The 18,568-nt window shown below is 38.1% G+C and overlaps 1 protein-coding gene across 1 annotated transcript; it reads left to right on the top strand.

The window, feature by feature from the left end:
- Positions 1-2,992: 2,992 nt before the first annotated feature.
- Positions 2,993-18,551, top strand: TARS3 (threonyl-tRNA synthetase 3). Its single transcript, XM_065688127.1, has 19 exons — positions 2,993-3,406; positions 4,006-4,092; positions 4,875-5,065; positions 5,600-5,723; positions 6,849-6,970; positions 7,744-7,861; positions 8,475-8,539; positions 8,783-8,861; positions 10,094-10,240; positions 11,689-11,787; positions 12,114-12,280; positions 12,801-12,963; positions 13,847-13,984; positions 14,429-14,506; positions 14,603-14,703; positions 15,860-15,964; positions 16,760-16,832; positions 17,579-17,693; positions 17,812-18,551. The coding sequence occupies exons 1-19, from the start codon at positions 3,164-3,166 to the stop codon at positions 17,958-17,960; spliced, it is 2,364 nt and encodes a 787-aa protein (XP_065544199.1). The 5' UTR covers positions 2,993-3,163; the 3' UTR covers positions 17,961-18,551.
- The last annotated feature ends 17 nt before the right edge of the window (positions 18,552-18,568 follow it).

The following is an 18,568-nucleotide window of genomic DNA, read 5'->3' as shown; positions in this document are numbered from 1 at the left end:
GTATCAGCAATGCTAATATACAGTATTTTGCTACCAGTTTAAACATTTAAAGTATGACAATAATATATATTTGTTTAACGAATTTTCCTTCCCATTGTTTTCTTTTCTATAACAAAGAACCATAATGACAGCAAATAACCCTCTCTTGTTTAGTGCAAGGGAGAAAGTAAACACTAATTATAGCAAATAACTATTAGTGTCAAAGGATTCCAAGACATTACCAATATATACTTAAGCATTTCAGAGCAGTGACCTTACCTTCATAGCCAAGGAGAAAGCATGTCAGCAAGTTAGGACAGACCTCCTCCAAAATGGAACAAAAAGCAGAGAAAGCACTTGGGCCTTTTAAAGAGAGTTTATCTAAAAAATACTCCGTTCTCTTCTTGTAGTTATCCTGAGACCAAATGTCGTTGTATTCCTCCAAGGAAAAGACTCTCTTGTAAACCAAATATGACAGCACTTTGTTCACATCCAGCTCATCCAGTATTTTCTCTCTCTGTTTGCTTGGGATTTCAGAAAGCCATTTACTCCTGTTTTCATTTTCTCTTTTCATAGATTTTGTACAGTTATGAAACCAAGATTTGGCTGTTCTTCCAAACATTTTTATATTTAAAAAGAAAATAGAAAATTCTACTTCTGCATTTATCGTGCAGTAGTCAGTATGCAAAGTAAACATAATGTAGATGGATAGAATGCAAATACATACTGCTGTCTGTAATTACTGTAATTCTAATGGAATAAAGAAGGCCTACATACAAATTACAAAGAAATCTAGCTCAATGCCTACAGACTCCTAAGAGGATTACATTACACTAATTAGCCCTTTACAACTGTTAACAGCTTCTGAACCGTAATGATGAGACTGAGAATTGCTTAGTTACTGTTACTTTTTAATTCTGTAACTGCTCTTCAAAGATACCCCTTTGCAAAAAATAATTCATTCAACAAGACAGCTGATCAAATTGGAATAAGCTGTACAAGCTGGTACACGATACAAGATGAAATGTCTTCTGTGCACTTTAATTTTGTATTCCTCAGAGGCCATACCCAAACCCCAGTATAAATCTCCTCCACTTCTTATTCTTTCATAAAATATTTGCTTTACAGTGCAATGGATTTTTCATTCAGAAAGCACATTTCTATAAATATTTTGTAATCCTATATGCAAAAGGTAAATAAAAGGTTACAGAATAAGACCTTTTTTTGTGAAGATAAATATGCCACATTTTCGCATCTCAGGATCTTTAAGCTGTGTCCAAGCAAAATAAACCACCATATAGCATCCATTTCATGAACCAGGTTCAACAGTGGAGATTACTGCAATCCTAGTGGAGGTGTTCTGCCACTGATGATCATTCACTGAGGATCACACATTACATAACCTCCCTTATGCAAATGCTACTTAATACAGGGACCTTTTGGTCCTGTTGTCATATTTTCTGTCAAAATAAATTCCCTGTATAGAAAAGGTAGAAGTACTTCCTGCCTCCTTCTTCTCCTTCTCCTGTTTCTTAGTCTATTTCTTCTATTTTCATTACTTCTAAAGCATCCATGGTCTCACATGTGTGACTTCATCTGCAGTTTTCTTAAGGGTACTTTACCTTTTATGCACTGAAAAAATATTTTGACAAGCTTTTAGGAAAACAAGTTTTATAATATTTTCAGTCCTTAATGATCTTAGCATGCAAGCACTGTATCCTCCTATCAGGCTGTTTCTGTTTCTGAAATTTCAAGTATTCGTTAGTCAGCATTAAGTTGACCATTGGCCATATAATAATTTATATTTTATTGTGTATAACACCACCTGAACAATTAACTAGCCAGGCTTCACAGAACTGGAAGCATTGCCTGTCACCTTGGGGTTGTTTTAGATATAATAAGCCTTGTATGTAACACAGTATCTGGAGTAAGGATGAGTGGAATTATTTGTTATTTTAAGCCACATTAGTGGTCCCAGTTTAGAATGTTATGGCTTATTGACCATAGTGGTGACATTCTTGTGCTTCTTCTGTAATCATCTTTAATCTACTCAGGTAGAGCTACCTGTGTATTGCAAGGCATCACACACCACATGAAAGATGACCTTGGGGGATGATAACTGATGAAAGGCATCTGCTGTATATCCTAACTATTAGTCAGGTAGCTCAGCTAAACAAAGGTAATATGCAGTAGGCAGAGAAAGGAGCCAAGCTTTATGAAAGACCTAGCACATCCAGGCAACCTTTAAATGTAAAGACTCCTTTGGAAGCCTGATTCTAAAGATTCTCTTTGATTTTTGAACTTCCACAGGGGTAGTACAAATACTCCCTCCCCCATTCTTTCCATATTTCCAATGAAACCTCGTGCCTTCCTCCCCACCCCCCAAACTGCGTTCTACTATGTCAGAAGGTAAAAGATCCTTTTAAAGCTCAGTACTCCACACAAGTTAGACAGCATCTTACGCTTCTCAGTCACTCTAACCTCTGATGGTAAGTTTTTCCAATACTTCAGTAAATGCTACAGCAAGGCCAAAATTACAGGTTTGGGGCTCGTAAGACACTGCCCGAAGATGGGAGAACGTAACCTGAATACATTTCTCAGAGTTTAACCTCAAAACTAGACCCGTGGGGGTTTTTATTGTTCCGATAACAAATTGTCATCAGTGTCCTAAATAGAGTAATACATTCCACACAATGTCAGATTAATAATGAATTTTTTAAAGGAAGCTATAGAGTACGTCCTATTTTTATGTATGTTCATAGCAGTTCTGCCCATGACCGTCTATCCTCAAAGAAGAGAGACCTATAGTAAAGCGACGGACACAGGTGTTGCCAAGTTGCATCTCTTTAGAAAAGGAGCAAGAATTGGTTCAAATGAAAAATGCAAATTGATAAAAACAACTCATGCACGAGCTGTGAATACTGACACTTCCCACCGCTCACCCGTCGTTACCACCACAGCGGCGACAGCCACAAAGCGGTATCTGCCGGATTAGAGGCACGGACAACGACACCAGCAACCCTCCCTTCCAACCCTCCCCAGCCCCACTCTGCCCGTGCGCGGCCACCTCCGGAGAGGAAGGGGCGGGCCTGGGCGGCCCCGGGGCGGTGCGGCTGGACTGGAGGCGGTGTCGAGCACGTTCCGCCGTAGAGGGGAGGAGCGGGCGCGCTAGTGCCGCGGGAAGATGGCGGCGGAGGCGGTGTCTCTGCGCCTGTCGCGACAGGAGCAGGAGCTGCTCTGGCTGACGGCGGAGGTCGCCCAGCTGAAGGGGCAGGGGGCTCCGGGCTGCCCCGCGAGCTGCAGCCCCGAGCTGCAGCGCCTGAGGGCCGAGAACGAGAAGCTGCGCTACCGCCTCTTGCACCTGCGCCGCAGTCTGGCGGCCGAGCTGGGGAGGGCAGCGCCGGCGGAGCCCCCGGCCGGTGGCGAGGTAGCGACCGGGGTGCGGATACCCGCGGGGCCCCCCTCGGGCTCTGCCGGGGAGGGTGGCGGCCTGGCGGGGCCGAGCGGCCGCATCACTCTGGGGCTGGCCAGGCCTCTGCGGGGAGTGGGGGTCCAGCAGGAACTCGCGGGGCGAAGCTCCAAGCCCCAGCCCACGGCGGTCGCAGGCCTGTCTTGTGTCCGCTCTCCTCGTGTGCCTAGAGCGCTCGGCAGTGCTGCTCCCAGTAGCCCTGCCTTTGCGCAGAGGTGGTGTAAGTTCATCAGGCCACCAGAAGTTGTGTTTGTGACTCACTAGGCTGTTCTAATCTCCCAGGGTCTCACTGGGAAGAGTTGGCCAGCGGTGGCTGTAATAGTAAAATTGGGGAAATTGTGTTGGGAAGGTTCTTCTTGGTGAGCAGCATTGCCATGCCTGCTGAACATTAAAAGGATGCAGTTCAGATGTGTTACGAGAAGTCTTCCATCTGTGTTAAGGGCACATCTTGCTTGTAATTGCCTTTTTAGCCCAATATTGCACTTACCTAGTTTGTTTTGTTTCTGCGAAAAGTTTTAAAGATACAGGGGTATGCTTAATAATATCACTGATTTCAGAAAGTCTCCAGTGCAAGTCCAACTGTCATGGTGACTCAAAAGAAAGAGGAAAAGAAAAAAGAAGCTGTGAACCTACATCGGAATGATGTAAGTGATTATTTTATACTGCATAACAGAAGAAGGACTGTTGTTTGGCTAGGTTCAGGAAAAAAAGTGCTGAAATCTGAAATACTTTGTTATATTCTGAAATCTCAGATTTTGGGAAGAAGGCTTGCAATAGTATGCATATAGAAACAAAGAAAGTGCTTCATCTTGCATGTTATTAGTAGATATACATTCTTATATGTCTACTTTTTATGTCATAAAATGATTTGGGCTATTGAGAAATAAGGGTCAGGGTACCGTGGTTCCTGAAGAGAGTGGCAGTTCATAAATAGGTAAACAGTGTTAATGATGATTGAAGGTGGATGTTGGCAACACTAGCTGTGGTTCAGTAGATCTTAATAATTAGCCTGATGCCAGACTAAAGGAAACTTCCCATCAACTATCTTACTTGAATCTGATGCTTTGAATGAACTGGCAGAAGTGAGGGCTTATTGGAGTTACCCAAGTTTCTCAGGAATGTCAGCCAAATACAAGTTCTGGGGCAGGAATACAGGCTGCTTTCTAAAGTCAAACTCACAAAGCCATTTAGGCCCAGATTGCTGAAGGTGCAGTGGAGAACTGGAAAGCCATTATAAAATAGCAAGTTGGAGGGGACTATCCTGTGTATAATTATTTATAAAATGCTTTACTTGCGTAGTAGTGTAAATTCTTGTACAGTTAAATCTGGTCTCAGTTGGAAACTCTAGGGATGACTGAACACCGAATAGTTGTCTTCTATTTCTTTCACAGCTACGCATATGTATGATTTAATTTATTTGTTACAGCTACAGCGTGAGCCAAGCTTCATAGAAGACAGACTGAAGCTTTACGAAGCACTGAAAAAAGAACACGATGCTTTGCTAGCATACAGAGTGGCCAACCAAAGCAAACCTATCAAAGTTACTCTGACAGATGGAAAGGTGGCTGAAGGGGAATCCTGGAAAACCACACCATATCAATTAGCTGTAGGAATTAGGTAACCTGCAGATTCAAGGAGCTGCACTTTTGCAGTGTTACATCTGTTACAATCAGTTGTTTCTGCTGTGTTGCATAAAGTATATATCCCATGGTCAGTGGATGGTGACTCTGTTAAGCTGGTTTATTTGGAAAGCATTGAAACTTCATCTTAATGCAGAAGAAGCAGCTGGATGAAGTCCCTGATCTGAGTGATACTTGAAGTTCTGTGCTGGGATCGTAATGCTTGCTTCCAATTAAAAAATGTAACAATCAGTGAGACTGCTAGGAATGTGTATAGACATCTGTCGTTTTTGTGAGTTACCAGGTAATGGTGAAAACTGTTGTTAAGTTTTTCCTCCAGGACTGAAAAACACTGAGTGAAACTTTCAGACCTTAAGGGTCTATACCATAAAAGTAGGAAGACCACAGAAACAAAAATCAAATGTCTTTAGATGCTATGAGACGTGGGTGGGGTGTCATGGGGTTTAGAAAACTAAGCACTTTTGCAAATCTGAACCTAAATATTTGGTCTTGTGTGATTTGTGGTTTTTAGTCAAGCATTGGCTGCAGATGCAGTCATAGCGAAAGTGAATGGTGAACTGTGGGACCTGGATCGTCCACTGGAGGGAGATTGTACTCTGGAGCTGCTTATGTTTGATAATGAAGAAGCAAAAGCTGTGAGTAAACACTTGATTGAAGGGTGAAATTGATTGCAGCATTATAGTTTTTAAATCCTGAATTAAAAATAATAAAAAAATCCCCAAACTATTCAAGTGATCTATTTGTCATGATTTGACAAAGATTAGATACTAAGTACCTACAGTCTGTAAGAGAATAAAATCCTGGTGCTCTTTTCTTCCCTGCTCTTTTACATAAAAAAGTTACTTCTCAAACAAGATCCATAGCGAATGTATTTATTTGTATGCTAACTTGAAATAGTCTGATGCATTCTAAGACATGTTCTGTGGCTTTACTCACTGTGTTTGAAGATCGGACACTGAAAGAAACAGGGAGGCTGTCTTAGAGGTTTTTAAAAATTCTCCAGTATCGGAGTTGAGTCATAAGTGAAATCTGCACCTCCTTGTCCCAGCACTGTTCGTTACAAACTTATGCAAACACATTTTAGTCAATTAAACTATGAATACACTTTGTGACACACCCAAGTTTGGTTTTTTGTAGTAGATTCAGTCTTAAACCTGTGTTTATCTTTACACACTAGGATTAGACTTAATTTTATAATAGAATTATTCATGTTATCAAGCTTGTTTGAGGCATTTCAGGAGACTGTAAAGGCTTTATCTTATAACAGTGACTATGAAGTGGCCTGAATTAATAGGGACTTAGGACATAAGACTGATATTGATCTACTGGGTTGTCGGTTCCCCTCTCCTGACATTTCAGGTAATGTGTTTTACAGTCCAGTTAATAAATGTACTGTATTTGAACAATGATAACTTTATTGGCTACATTGCTTTAGATGTGGTTAGTACTGCATAGGCTTTTAACTGGCTGGAAACTAACTAGTAAATGGACAAGGTACAACAAGTACTAAGGTGACAGAATTGTGCCAAGATACATTCATCCTTCAGGCTGAAATACAGTGGGGCTTTATCACTACGTTTGCCATTATATTAGCTGTTTAGCATACTTCAAAAATGAAAACAGAAAATGGTTACACTCTCAGAATTCAAAAAACAGTGATTCCAGTGTATAACCCATCTGCAGATATGCCCCTCTTTTTTTTCCTTTTAGTTACACAATGTCAGTGACCCCATCACTTGCTCACCTGACTTTATTTGCAGGTTTATTGGCATTCAAGTGCTCATATTCTTGGAGAGGCCATGGAAGATTATTTTGGGGGCTGCTTATGCTATGGACCACCAATTGAGAATGGATTTTATTATGACATGTATATTGAAGATAGGTAAAGTTTCTTTAATTTTATACTTTAATACTGTATTGAAATTCTGTACTAGAATTATTTTTGTTCAGTCATGTTTCTGCATTTTAAAAGTAAAATTGTATATCTAGTATGGCTTTAAACTGACAGGTTAATCTGTGTGTACATAAATACTGAGTGTGTGTATATTTAAGTTCAAGAGCAGTCTTCAGTAGGACTTGCAGCTGTTGAATGTTCTGTAAAAACTGTAGTGTGTTTAGGTAAACTCTCTGAAGTTCTGGGAGATACAGGAGACAGTTTCTGTGAAGACTCATGGGAGTTTGATTTCAAAGTGCCATAGTCACTTGTAGAAATAGCACGTATACACTTAACTCGTATAGGCATTTACTACTTTTCTAATCCTTGTGCACAGTTCTGTTTTTCACTTGTTTATCTTTGTGTTGTCAGGGAGAGCACTGAACCTGCATCAGTTGATAACTAGGTGCAGCAGCTGGGTTGAGCCTTTTTCTTTCTTTTTTTTTTCCTTTTTTTCTTAAATCAGATATACTTTGAGTTGCAGATCTTCCAGGCATGTTCTGGGAGTGATTGTAGTGGGTTTGTTCATGGTGATACCATTTGTATTTCTGAGTTTAGTGTCTGAAAGCACAGCTGATTGTAAGAAACAAGGAGAATACTGTGACAAATCACAACAATACATTCCATGTGTTTCAGATTAGACCACTAGAAAGTGGTCATTTAAAAATGGGAATATCAAAGTAACTCATTTGTATTTCTTTGCCTGTGTCTTTTTTGTTTAGAGGTGTATCTAGTACTGAATTCCCACTGCTAGAGAACCACTGTAAAAATATAATAAAAGAGAAGCAGCCTTTTGAAAGGCTGGAAGTCAAAAAGGAGATCCTCTTAGACATGTTTAAGGTAGGTCTTTGGAGCAGCTGTAATTCTGATACAGTGATCTTTTAGAATTAACTTACATAAAATACGGCATGTGACTGACTCAGCAGAGTAGTGCCTGTCTAGTAAAACAAAGAATAGCATCCTTTTTCCCACTCTTCATGTCGCTCTCAAGTGTCTAGGGTGCTTACAGGCAGTAATAACAACTTTTCCTTACTACACACAAACACCTCAAGTTCAGTGAGATGACCAAGAAATTAGTACACAAAAGGCATACATTCATTCAGGCTCACTTGCAGAGACAAGTCAGGAAAGACTCTTTTATACAGTGAATATTGCCAGTCTTGCTGTACTTTGTTTAAATTGCCTTTCAGAATACTTTGAGGCTTTCAGGTAGTAATCATGATGCTTAACACATCTTCAGGAAAATGGTATTTTTGTCTCTTTCCTCTCTTGTTTTCTAACTCTTCTAAAATGATGTTGAAGTTTTGCTCACGTATATGTGATAGTCTGATTTTTAGTTACATTTTACTGTTGCATTTGCATTATTAATACATAATTTTAAAATATAAATTTGAAATATAATTTTATTAGACCTTTTATTGATGTTTCTGACTTTTGATGTTTCTCCACGCAGTATAACAAGTTTAAGTGTCGTATCCTTCATGAGAAGGTGAACACAGCAACTACTACAATATACAGGTAAAGAAAATCACGTTAAAAGGTGTGAAATATTTCTGTTGTTAGGTATATTTTGTTTAAATTGAGAGAATAATTTTTTGTGTGGTGTTTTTGGTGAGTTTTTTTTTTAATTTACAGTGTTGTAAATATATACTTAATAGTGGCTTTGAATATGTCAAGCATTAACTTGTTTGCCATTAGTGATGTATTTAAAAATGCTGAAGTGTTCTGAAATAAACATTTTTCTTTTCTTCTGGTGTATAGATGTGGTCCACTGATTGATCTCTGCAGGGGTCCACATGTGAGACACACAGGAAAAATCAAGGCCCTTAAAATACTTAAGGTAGGTTTAAAATAACTGTGCATTAAGACTTAACTAAACTATGGGTCAGTTTTTGATTTATTTATGAATTTATTTCTCCTGAAGTGATAATGCTAGGATCCTTTGGATTGTTTTCTTTGCTTATTCTGAAAATAGCCCTTCATTTCTTTCCCAGCTCCTATTGTACAAATAGAACTACAGACTTTCATCTGCTTCCAAGGTTTACTGACCTTGGAATGACTATCACAATAGTACATCACTGAAAGTTAATAGCGTCTTTTTTTGTTGGAGTATTGGTACAGTATGATGTATGCTTAGGCTATAATGAAGAGAACTGCAAAAGCTCTCAAACTAGGAGTAACTAGATAAGGTGTGGAACCAATTACACCATGCACAGGGGACAAGTGCAGTGTGTAAGCTAATGTGTCAGTACTATGCTAGTATCTCCAGTCAGCACTACACTTAGTAGTACAATGTCCTAGTTTGAGTCTGTCCTAGCTGTCACATCAGTGTGTTGTGTGTGTGGTTTTTTTTATGCACTCTGTTGTGCAGTAAATGGATGTCCAAGATACTGGGTCAGAAAGTAGTATTTTGACCTTGTAAGATCGGATCTTCCAGGTACAGAGGGTAAAGTGGAGCCTGGCATATCTGCAAGTACTGCTGTTGAAAAATGACATTGCTCACAGGAAAGCCAGAGACAGTGTTTGCAGATGCCTTTGGTTGTAATGAGGTTTAAGTTACTCGCAGATGCTAATTTTGGTAACCTTATTAGGCTGACTTCATGTGAACATTTGTCATAGTTGATTTTGCAGATTCCTAACTGAAGTTCATGGAGCTCAGTTCCAGTGATTGTGTTAGTTTATGAAAGAGGCTAGCATTCAGCTGACACATTGAGTTAGTTTCATTTTGTCTTTCCTGTTTTCCTACTGCATTATGTTTTCAATGTAAACAATTCCTGCTTTTTTTGAAGATACAATGAGAGATCATAAAACACGCCATGACTTAAAACAAGGTACCTAAGTAGAATAAAAATATGACTTCACCAGTCACTTCAGTTTGTCTTAGTATGCTGACTAAAAGGCAATGCAAGAGTCTTTGTATTATCAACAAATGCTGGATGAGTGCATATAATTCTTCTCCCATGGGGGCTGGGGATGGGGGATGGAATCACAACATTTGAATGCATTAGTGTTTATTCCTCCTTTCCCCGAGATTATATAATAGTAACTGAAAGTGTGGGTTTTGTGCATCAGAATTCTTCTACATATTGGGAAGGAAAATCTGACATGGAAACTCTGCAGAGAATATATGGAATATCCTTTCCTGATAACAAAATGATGAAGGAATGGGAGAAATTCCAGGAAGAAGCCAGAAACCGGGATCATAGGAAAATTGGAAAGGTATACTGTTTCATGGTCTGCTTCTCTTTTATGCTTCTGTAATAGAACTGATTCTTTGTTGGTTTTCTTTGTTTGTTTTTCCAAATTTAATTCTACAAACTCAACTTGTCACTTGCATACAAATGTTAAGTTTACAGTGGGAAGAAGTAGTGGCGTAGTCACTTGTTTCAGGAAAGTGTGTCTTGAACATTTTTGTGTAGGATCTTTTCAGATCCTACCTAAACCACTATATTTTGCATAGAAGAGAGAAATTATTGGAAATTGTATAAATAGTATGGTTCTGTCATTCTTTATTATAGGCATAAATAATGTAATAGCTGTGTGTTTGCACATGCAGTACTTGAGATGTCAGATGTCATGGATAGTGTTCCTGTATTCCTCTAATAGATTAAAATGAGCAGAGTTAATCTTATTTGAGTGTAAGTCGGAAGACTTTGGATTGACACAAGGATTATGACCCCATATCTGTCCTGTTAGCATGCAGTCTCCTAATTGTTGTGACTTTTGCTATGATTTTGTAGAGAAGGTGGATTTACAGGGAGGGTATTTAAGAGAAAAGCAGCTTTGTGAGTGTTTAAGCACAATGGACAGTACAGGTGAAAGCAAGGAAACAATTATTTGAATAACTTGTGCGTGAAGGTCGGCATCATTGGCCAGGAAGATGCAGACATGAACGTCTCACTACTTGCTGGCAGAGGATTACTTCTGTGCCTTTTCAAAACCAGATTGCCTAGTATCAATCAAACAATTTATGTAGTGTTTATGTATCCAGTATCTATGATGCTGTTGTGGCTTAAGCCCAGCCGGTAACTCAGAGCTATGCAGCCCTCACTCTCCACCTTTTTCCTTCACCCCTTGCTGCTGGAGTTATGGGAAGGAGAAAGTCCTTGATCAAAGTAAGCATTACTTAGCAGCAACTGAAAACATCAGTGTATTATCAGCACAGTTCTCAGGCTAAAGTTGAAAACACAGAACTGCAGCAGCTACTAAGAAGGAGAAAAATGACTGTTACAGCTGAACCCAGGATGGATGCTGATGAGGCTGTGGTTCTCTAAAGGTGTATCACAGCCACACTGCTGAGCTGCTGTTTTTTAGACTCAATTCTATTAAAGAATGACCTGCTCACAAGCTTAAGCCATCAACCTTCAGGTGTGATAGTTATATGCTTATTTGCTTTGGTTACTGTGATTGGTCAAGGCTTCAGGATTTTGAGGAAAACTCTTAAGTATATTTACACAGAGTGTCAAATAGAATTCCACTGTTACTACAAACTTCTGAGAGTAAGAACTAGATATAAATTATCTACTGTTGTTGAGAACTTGTAAACCTGGAAATCATCTTCCTGCTGTAATACTTCATTTCTGTGAACAGTGTTGACGTGTGAAGTAGTCATGTTCTGCAGTTCCATCTGAAGTGGTGTTACAGCATTCTGTTTTTAATTTACCTAGGAACAAGAACTCTTCTTCTTTCATGATTTGAGTCCTGGAAGCTGCTTTTTCCTCCCCAGAGGTGCCTTTCTCTATAATACACTTGTGGATTTCATAAGAGTGAGTATATACTAATGTAACCCCTAACAAGCTTAATATCAGTTGTTGATTTGAAGTGGTAGGCCGTTCTTAGCACTGAATTATCTACAGAAAGAGAAACGTCTGTATATATAAAAATGTACCAGATTTTCAGTATTGTTATATAGACCTAACGTTTTGAAAATAAGGCAGAATAAAGTTGCTTTTTCAAGTTTTGCAAAACCTCCATGTGTAGGAGTCCTTTAGCCATCCCAGTAAATCACCATCATGAGAACACGGTTAAAGAGAATAAGGCTTTTGCTTGTCAAAATATCTATCAACTTTTAAATGTTAAACTTGTTTTATAGGATGAATATTGGAGGCGTAATTTTACTGAAGTTGTATCCCCAAACATCTTCAACAGTAAGCTCTGGGAAGCTTCAGGACACTGGCAACACTACAGTGAAAATATGTTCTCTTTTGAGATTGAGAAGGAAACTTTTGCCCTTAAACCAATGAATTGTCCAGGACATTGGTTTGTACCCTCAACTGAAAAACTTATTTTACTACATTTATCTTTTGTGGGGCTGAGGTGAAATGATGTTACCACGTATGTTTACAACAGACTACTTCAGCAGCTACTGTGTCCAAAGAGATGCCATGACAGCATCCCAAAGAAGACCAGATACAATTCTTGTAGGAGGATCTTTCAGTAGGTCTGCATTAAGTGAGCTAGGTTTATGCATGTTAATAATATTCTGTACTACTAAGTACAAACACAAATTGTGTTCAGTAGAGGTAAGCATCAGTTGTGGTATAGCAAAAGAAGGTAGAGTTGAACCAATCTTGATACTCTTAGTTTTTTCTAGGTAGTCTTTAGCAATACATTTCAAGTGCTGCACTTTCTGTTTGCCTGCCTTTTAGGATGCAGACAACCTAAATGAATACATACTTTAAAATTAATTACTGTGTGTGCTGATCTTGTTTTAGTTTCTGTGTTGTCTTAAATCTTCTATAAGAAGGATAAAAGGAAGGTTCTTTTGTTTTCCTTTTAGCTTGATGTTTGCCCATCGTCCACGATCGTGGAGGGAAATGCCTCTCAGACTTGCAGATTTTGGAGTTCTTCATCGAAATGAACTCTCTGGGACTTTAAGTGGCTTGACTCGTGTAAGGCGCTTCCAACAGGATGATGCTCACATCTTTTGCACTATAGAACAGGTAGAAAAAAAAACCCCAAACCAGTCCCCTAAAACTAACCAGCCCTCTCCCCCGACCAGTCATCAAAAAAAATATAAACCCTTCCCCTCCCACTGCAAACCATTATTAAACAAGAAAAAAAATCCCTAAAGTATTTTAACTCAAACTTCTTCTGTTGTGTTGCTTTGCAGCATAATGCTGCTTTTGATAGTTCGTTTTGTGGGGTTTTGCCTAGGTTGAGGGGGTTCCTTCTTACTCAGCTGTATTTCTTGATGTTCTGCAGTATTGCTGAAATCAGTAGCCTGTTGAACTTCTCTGTTACAAGTTTCTGAAATAGCAATGCTGTAATTTTGTGTTACTTGTTTTTGTATCAAAAGAAACAATGTTATTTGAGGGATGTTATTGATTGTGAATTATGTGGTAAGATTTGCTGCATAGAAGTTGTCCCTTTAGAAAAATATGTGGGGCACCTAAATCCCAAAAGCTAAAATTTCCTGCATCTCCCCATGCAAAGAGAAAAAAGTTGTCGACCATATTTTGTTTTCTGTAGTAATGCTGAATAAATACTTTGTTTTGTCAATAATGCCATAACTTTAGTGGAGCTGTGTGAATAAATGAATGTACACTTGTCAGCTCTGACTCATGCAGTTTGGCTCTAGAAGCCCAGGCTTAACAAGAGCATTACTTTTCTCGCCGTGCTTTGAAGCTACACCAACTACAGCTCTCTCCTCACCCATTGCCTAGATTTGGGTTTGTAGGGTGGAGGTTTGTGTGTTTGTTTTGGGTTTTTTTTCAGTTGTTTTTATTTGTTTAATGGACCCATATTCTGATGATGAGGAATTCAGTAAATACAATGATATTTTTAAGTAAAAAAATCAACTAATATATTTTGTTTATGTTTAAGATTGAAGAAGAAATTAAGAGTTGTCTTGATTTCTTGAAGTCCGTGTATGCTGTCTTTGGTTTTACCTTTCAACTGCATCTTTCTACAAGACCAGAAAATTATCTAGGAGAGTTAGAGATCTGGAACCATGCAGAAAAGGTAATTCTTGTAAAACTAAACCTTTAATATTTCTGTTTGCAGAGGTGGATATTTAACTAACTTCTTTCATGTTGAATAGCAAAATAAGTGAAATTGCTTACATTAGGTGATAAGCATTGTCCTTATTGGAAATGCTTATTGAAAAATGTCACATCACATGCAAAGTTTCTGTATAAAATGAGAGCTTTCTGATTCTTACTTAGCCCCTTATCTTGAACTGATTAATTTTTATTTATCTTTTTTTCTGATTAATCACATTTGTACAAAAGAACTACTTTTATTTCAAGCTTATTTATTATAAATGAGTAATTTCTTGACCAGTAGGAGTCATGTTGCATGTTGACTCCCTCTGTATTTCAGAGGCAGATGCTTTGACTTACAGCAATAATAGGCCTTGCCATACCTTTTACAAATTCTTTTTTTTTTTTTTTTTTTTGTAATTAGCAACTTCAAAACAGCTTGAATAATTTTGGAGAGCAATGGAGTTTGAATCCAGGAGATGGAGCATTTTATGGTCCTAAGGTTGGTGAATCAGCATTTTAATACAACTTTGAGATGGATAATACAGGCACAATGCAGGCAGAGTATATGTAGTAACTGTGTTTTTTTGCTTCACAGATTGATATTAAAATCAAAGATGCTATTGGCAGGTACCATCAGTGTGCTACTATCCAGCTTGACTTCCAACTACCCATTCGATTTAATCTTACTTATGTTGGGTGAGTGGTTAAGCTAAATATCTTCCTCTTTGACATGAAACAATTTAAACCCCAAGAAAAGTTGTTTCATTAATTCTCGTTTAACTGACATGCACTGATGCTTTGTTGCTCACTTAACAAATGATGGGCCTGTACAGCAGTAGCCTGATGAGGAGGGAGAACATCCCTGGTTAGTAGAGGACTCAGTCATGAAATTGAAGGTACTTCCTCAGTGTAATGGTAGGTCACTTTAAATGTAAATGCTGTTGATTGCAGGAAAATTTCCTGATCGGTGGTGTCTGCCAGTTCTGAAGAGAACTGATCGTGTATAATGCTAAAGGAAACTCGCTGAGTCAGTTTTCACTTTGAGCCTAGTCACTGTGTCTCCTTTGAAGACATTGCTTAGAAATTCAAATGTGTCTTAAGGAGCTACTATGTTTGTAATTAAGTACTCCATTCTTTTTGATCAGATAAAGTAAGTTAACTCTGAGGAACATAAACCAAATGTGAACAGTTTTTAATGAAAATCTCACTTTGGCTTCTAGCTAGGAAGAGGCATATTTATCCTCTGAATTAATCTTAGTGCCCATGTTGACTTGAACACGCATTTTCTGGGTTGTTTTTCTTGATATATTTGATTTTTGCCTATTATAAAGAGTTAGATGAGGAAGCTAAAATAAGAATAATTGGTTTTTTGGTCCTGCTCTACCTTCTACAAAAGATGTTCCAGCTCTTTGGTAGGTGATAATACTGTTAGGAACAGCAGCCAGCTTTTTTTAATCACAGGATTGTAATTTAAGGAAAGACATCAACAGTTAAGAGCAGGTAAAATCATGTGCAACCAAATAAAAGCAAGACATAGCAGAAAAATAAGAACCAAGAACATAAATATTAAAATGCCCAGATGGATCTGAGTCAGTTGAGTGTCTTTTCAAACTTAGATGTTTCTGCTGATGCCATTAACTATAGGCAAGGTTATTTTAAGTCACTGGATTATTCAGTATTCCTTTAAAAGCTCAGGTGATTGAAAGTATATTTTTAATAAAACCAGTAGATGTTGTGTAAGTAAAAGTTACTGTATTTTGTCTTTCCATGAAAAGTAGAATCAGAAATGTTAATAGGATTATTTCTGTGTGAACTGAGAGATTTTTGATTTTTAACTTTAATCTTTTTTCAGTAAGGATGGCGATGATAAGAAAAGACCAGTGATTATTCACAGAGCTATTTTGGGATCTGTGGAGAGAATGATAGCTATTCTAGCAGAAAATTATGGAGGAAAATGGTATGTGGCACAAATACACTTCTAAGAGATATTTAGTACATAGAAAATAGAGATCCTCCATTATGCCCCATATATTATAATGCAAAATAATATTCCTAGAATTTTCTCAAAATGAGTAGGTAAGATTACAAGAAAAAAAAGTTTAATTTTATGGTCCAAGTTGCATGGTATCCTTTTATTGATAGTTCATTAACAGAAATTCAATTTCATGAGGTTGCAGGAAAAAACATACAATAAAGCAGAAATAAGAATTATAATTGTATGTATGTGTACTGCATTATTCTTGTTCCTTCTTAAAAATAATAGTATTGTACTGGGAAGATGTTAGACATACGTAAAGGTGTAAAGCAGTCACAAACAGACATGAATTAGTCCCAACATGTGAAATATTTTTTTAACTTGTATTGTTTCATCTTGAATGAGCTCTGAAGGTATTTCTTCATGGATGTATTTAAAATATTAAGGAAAAGTTAATTTTTACTTTCAGCCACCTACCTGACTGTTCACATTTCAGTATAAAATTATATAAAAAAACTAGAAATCATATGAAAAAATAAACTTCTGTTGGAAGTTCTGAATTCAGCTGGGAAGCAGAAGTTCTGTGTATGTTGTTTTACTGGAATCGATCTGTTTACTATTTTATGTGAACTTCAAAAGAGGAAGGTAACCTATTTTTCAACACCCTTAGCTAACATAAATATTTTTATAAAGAAATTGTTGTTAGGAGAGTGACTGGATATTAATGCAAATGTAACATGCATATTTATTTCATATTTTTCTTGTCCTGCTTGCCAGGCCGTTCTGGCTGTCTCCACGGCAGGTCATGGTTGTGCCTGTGGGACCTACTTCTGAAGAATATGCACAGCAGGTGAGAGTAGTGCCTTCCTTTTTTTAGTAGCAAGCAGCTTTTAATAGCTAGGACAAATAATATTTGTCCTAGAAAAAAGAGTGAATGCTGTAATAATCTCAGAGACGTACTGGGGAGTGTGTGTGTGTGTGTGTGTGTGTAAATCTTTCCATGTAGTCTAAAATTTGTATAAGCCTGAGATAGGCTTATGTAACTTTTAAGTGTGTTGGGTTCTGTAACTATATACATACTCGAGCAATTATTAAAGAAGAAAACATCCTGGATGACAAACCTTGTATACTGTTTCATTACAGAATTGTCTGCTTGAAGTAGAGGCAGAGCTGATTTCTTCCATTTCCCAGCATGTATACTGTTGACTACATTGTATTTGACAATGGCTGGGCTTACCCCTTTCTCCTGCTTTTCCTTTAATCCAAGCATAAGTGGGTTTGTTCATTCTCTTCTTTCTTATTTCTCAGTGAGGAAACATATCTGCCATTGTGCAGTGTAGCTGTGTGAGGAAATCAGGAAGTATTTGATACGGATGTTACCTTGTATTGTATTCTAACTGGAGTCCTGCTGAGCCCTCAAGTGTGTGTGCAGTTTTTCCCCAATAACTTAATGGACTTACTTACAGTGATTCACAAGAACAAAATTATGCATATACACGAATTAAATATTGGAAGAGATCAGGGATTACTGCATGTACAAATTTCTGTTGTAGAATATATACTGTAATATTGAGTGTTTTGTTCTTTGTTTTTTAGGTTTGCAGCAAATTTTTTGAAGCAGGATTTATGTCAGATGTGGATCTAGATCAAAGTTGCACATTGAACAAGAAAATCAGAAACGCACAGCTGGCCCAGTATAACTTTATCTTGGGTAATTGCAGCACCACATTTCTATCATTTAAGTCTTAATGTCAGGCATAGAGTTTGTCTAGACTCTCATTTTGTAATGTAGGTAGTCAGTTTTATATTGTTTGTGCTATGTCTTGCAGTGGTTGGAGAGAAGGAGAAAGCAAATAATGCTGTCAACGTGCGAACAAGAGACAACAAAGTTCATGGGGAGATTTCAGTATCTTCGGCTATTGAAAAACTCAAGAAATTAAAGAGTTCACATATTCCAAATGCAGAAGAAGAATTCTGATGTTGCCATTAGGAAAAATAATTATTAGCTGCCCATGTGAAATGGGGTTTCTTTCCTCCTGTACAGCAGTAATGCTTATTTGAGAATTTTCAGTTAATGGATACACAAAATAGACACACGTAGCAATGTTGGTGCTCTATGAACAGCATGAGAGGACAGATGGAACTGCCAACTCCTTTAACAGTTGCATGGGATTCCAATCTGTGCAAGTTGCAGGATGCTTATTCTGAAAGTCCTGCACCTCTGCTAAAGTGTGTAGGGTGTGCTATGGAAATAAACCATGAGGAATGGGAGGCAGGGAGCTGTACTGGCTGCTGCTGCGACTGCTGATGGGACCTGGAATCCAAAGCTTGGCAGGTGCAGCAGGAGCATTTTGGGGTTTTTTCTTTTCCTAACTCCAGATTATATCAAATTTATTTGTGGAGGAGTGGCAGGGGAAACGGCTTGGTTCTTCCTGAATGCATGTTCACAGGCTGCAAGTACGTGAGTGTCGACTGGAAATGTAAGTGGTACAAGGCACCGATTGAGTTGGTCTGACACTTGGTTCTTGTAAAGGTGATTGCCAAGAATGAAGTTGAATTACCCACCCTGTCTGTGTGTGTGAAGTG

The sequence above is a fragment of the Lathamus discolor genome, chromosome 8, assembly GCF_037157495.1.
Source record: "Lathamus discolor isolate bLatDis1 chromosome 8, bLatDis1.hap1, whole genome shotgun sequence".
Taxonomy (NCBI): domain Eukaryota; kingdom Metazoa; phylum Chordata; class Aves; order Psittaciformes; family Psittacidae; genus Lathamus; species Lathamus discolor.
Note: the sequence above shows the minus strand (reverse complement) of the source record. Positions and strands in the feature narration are given on the sequence as shown.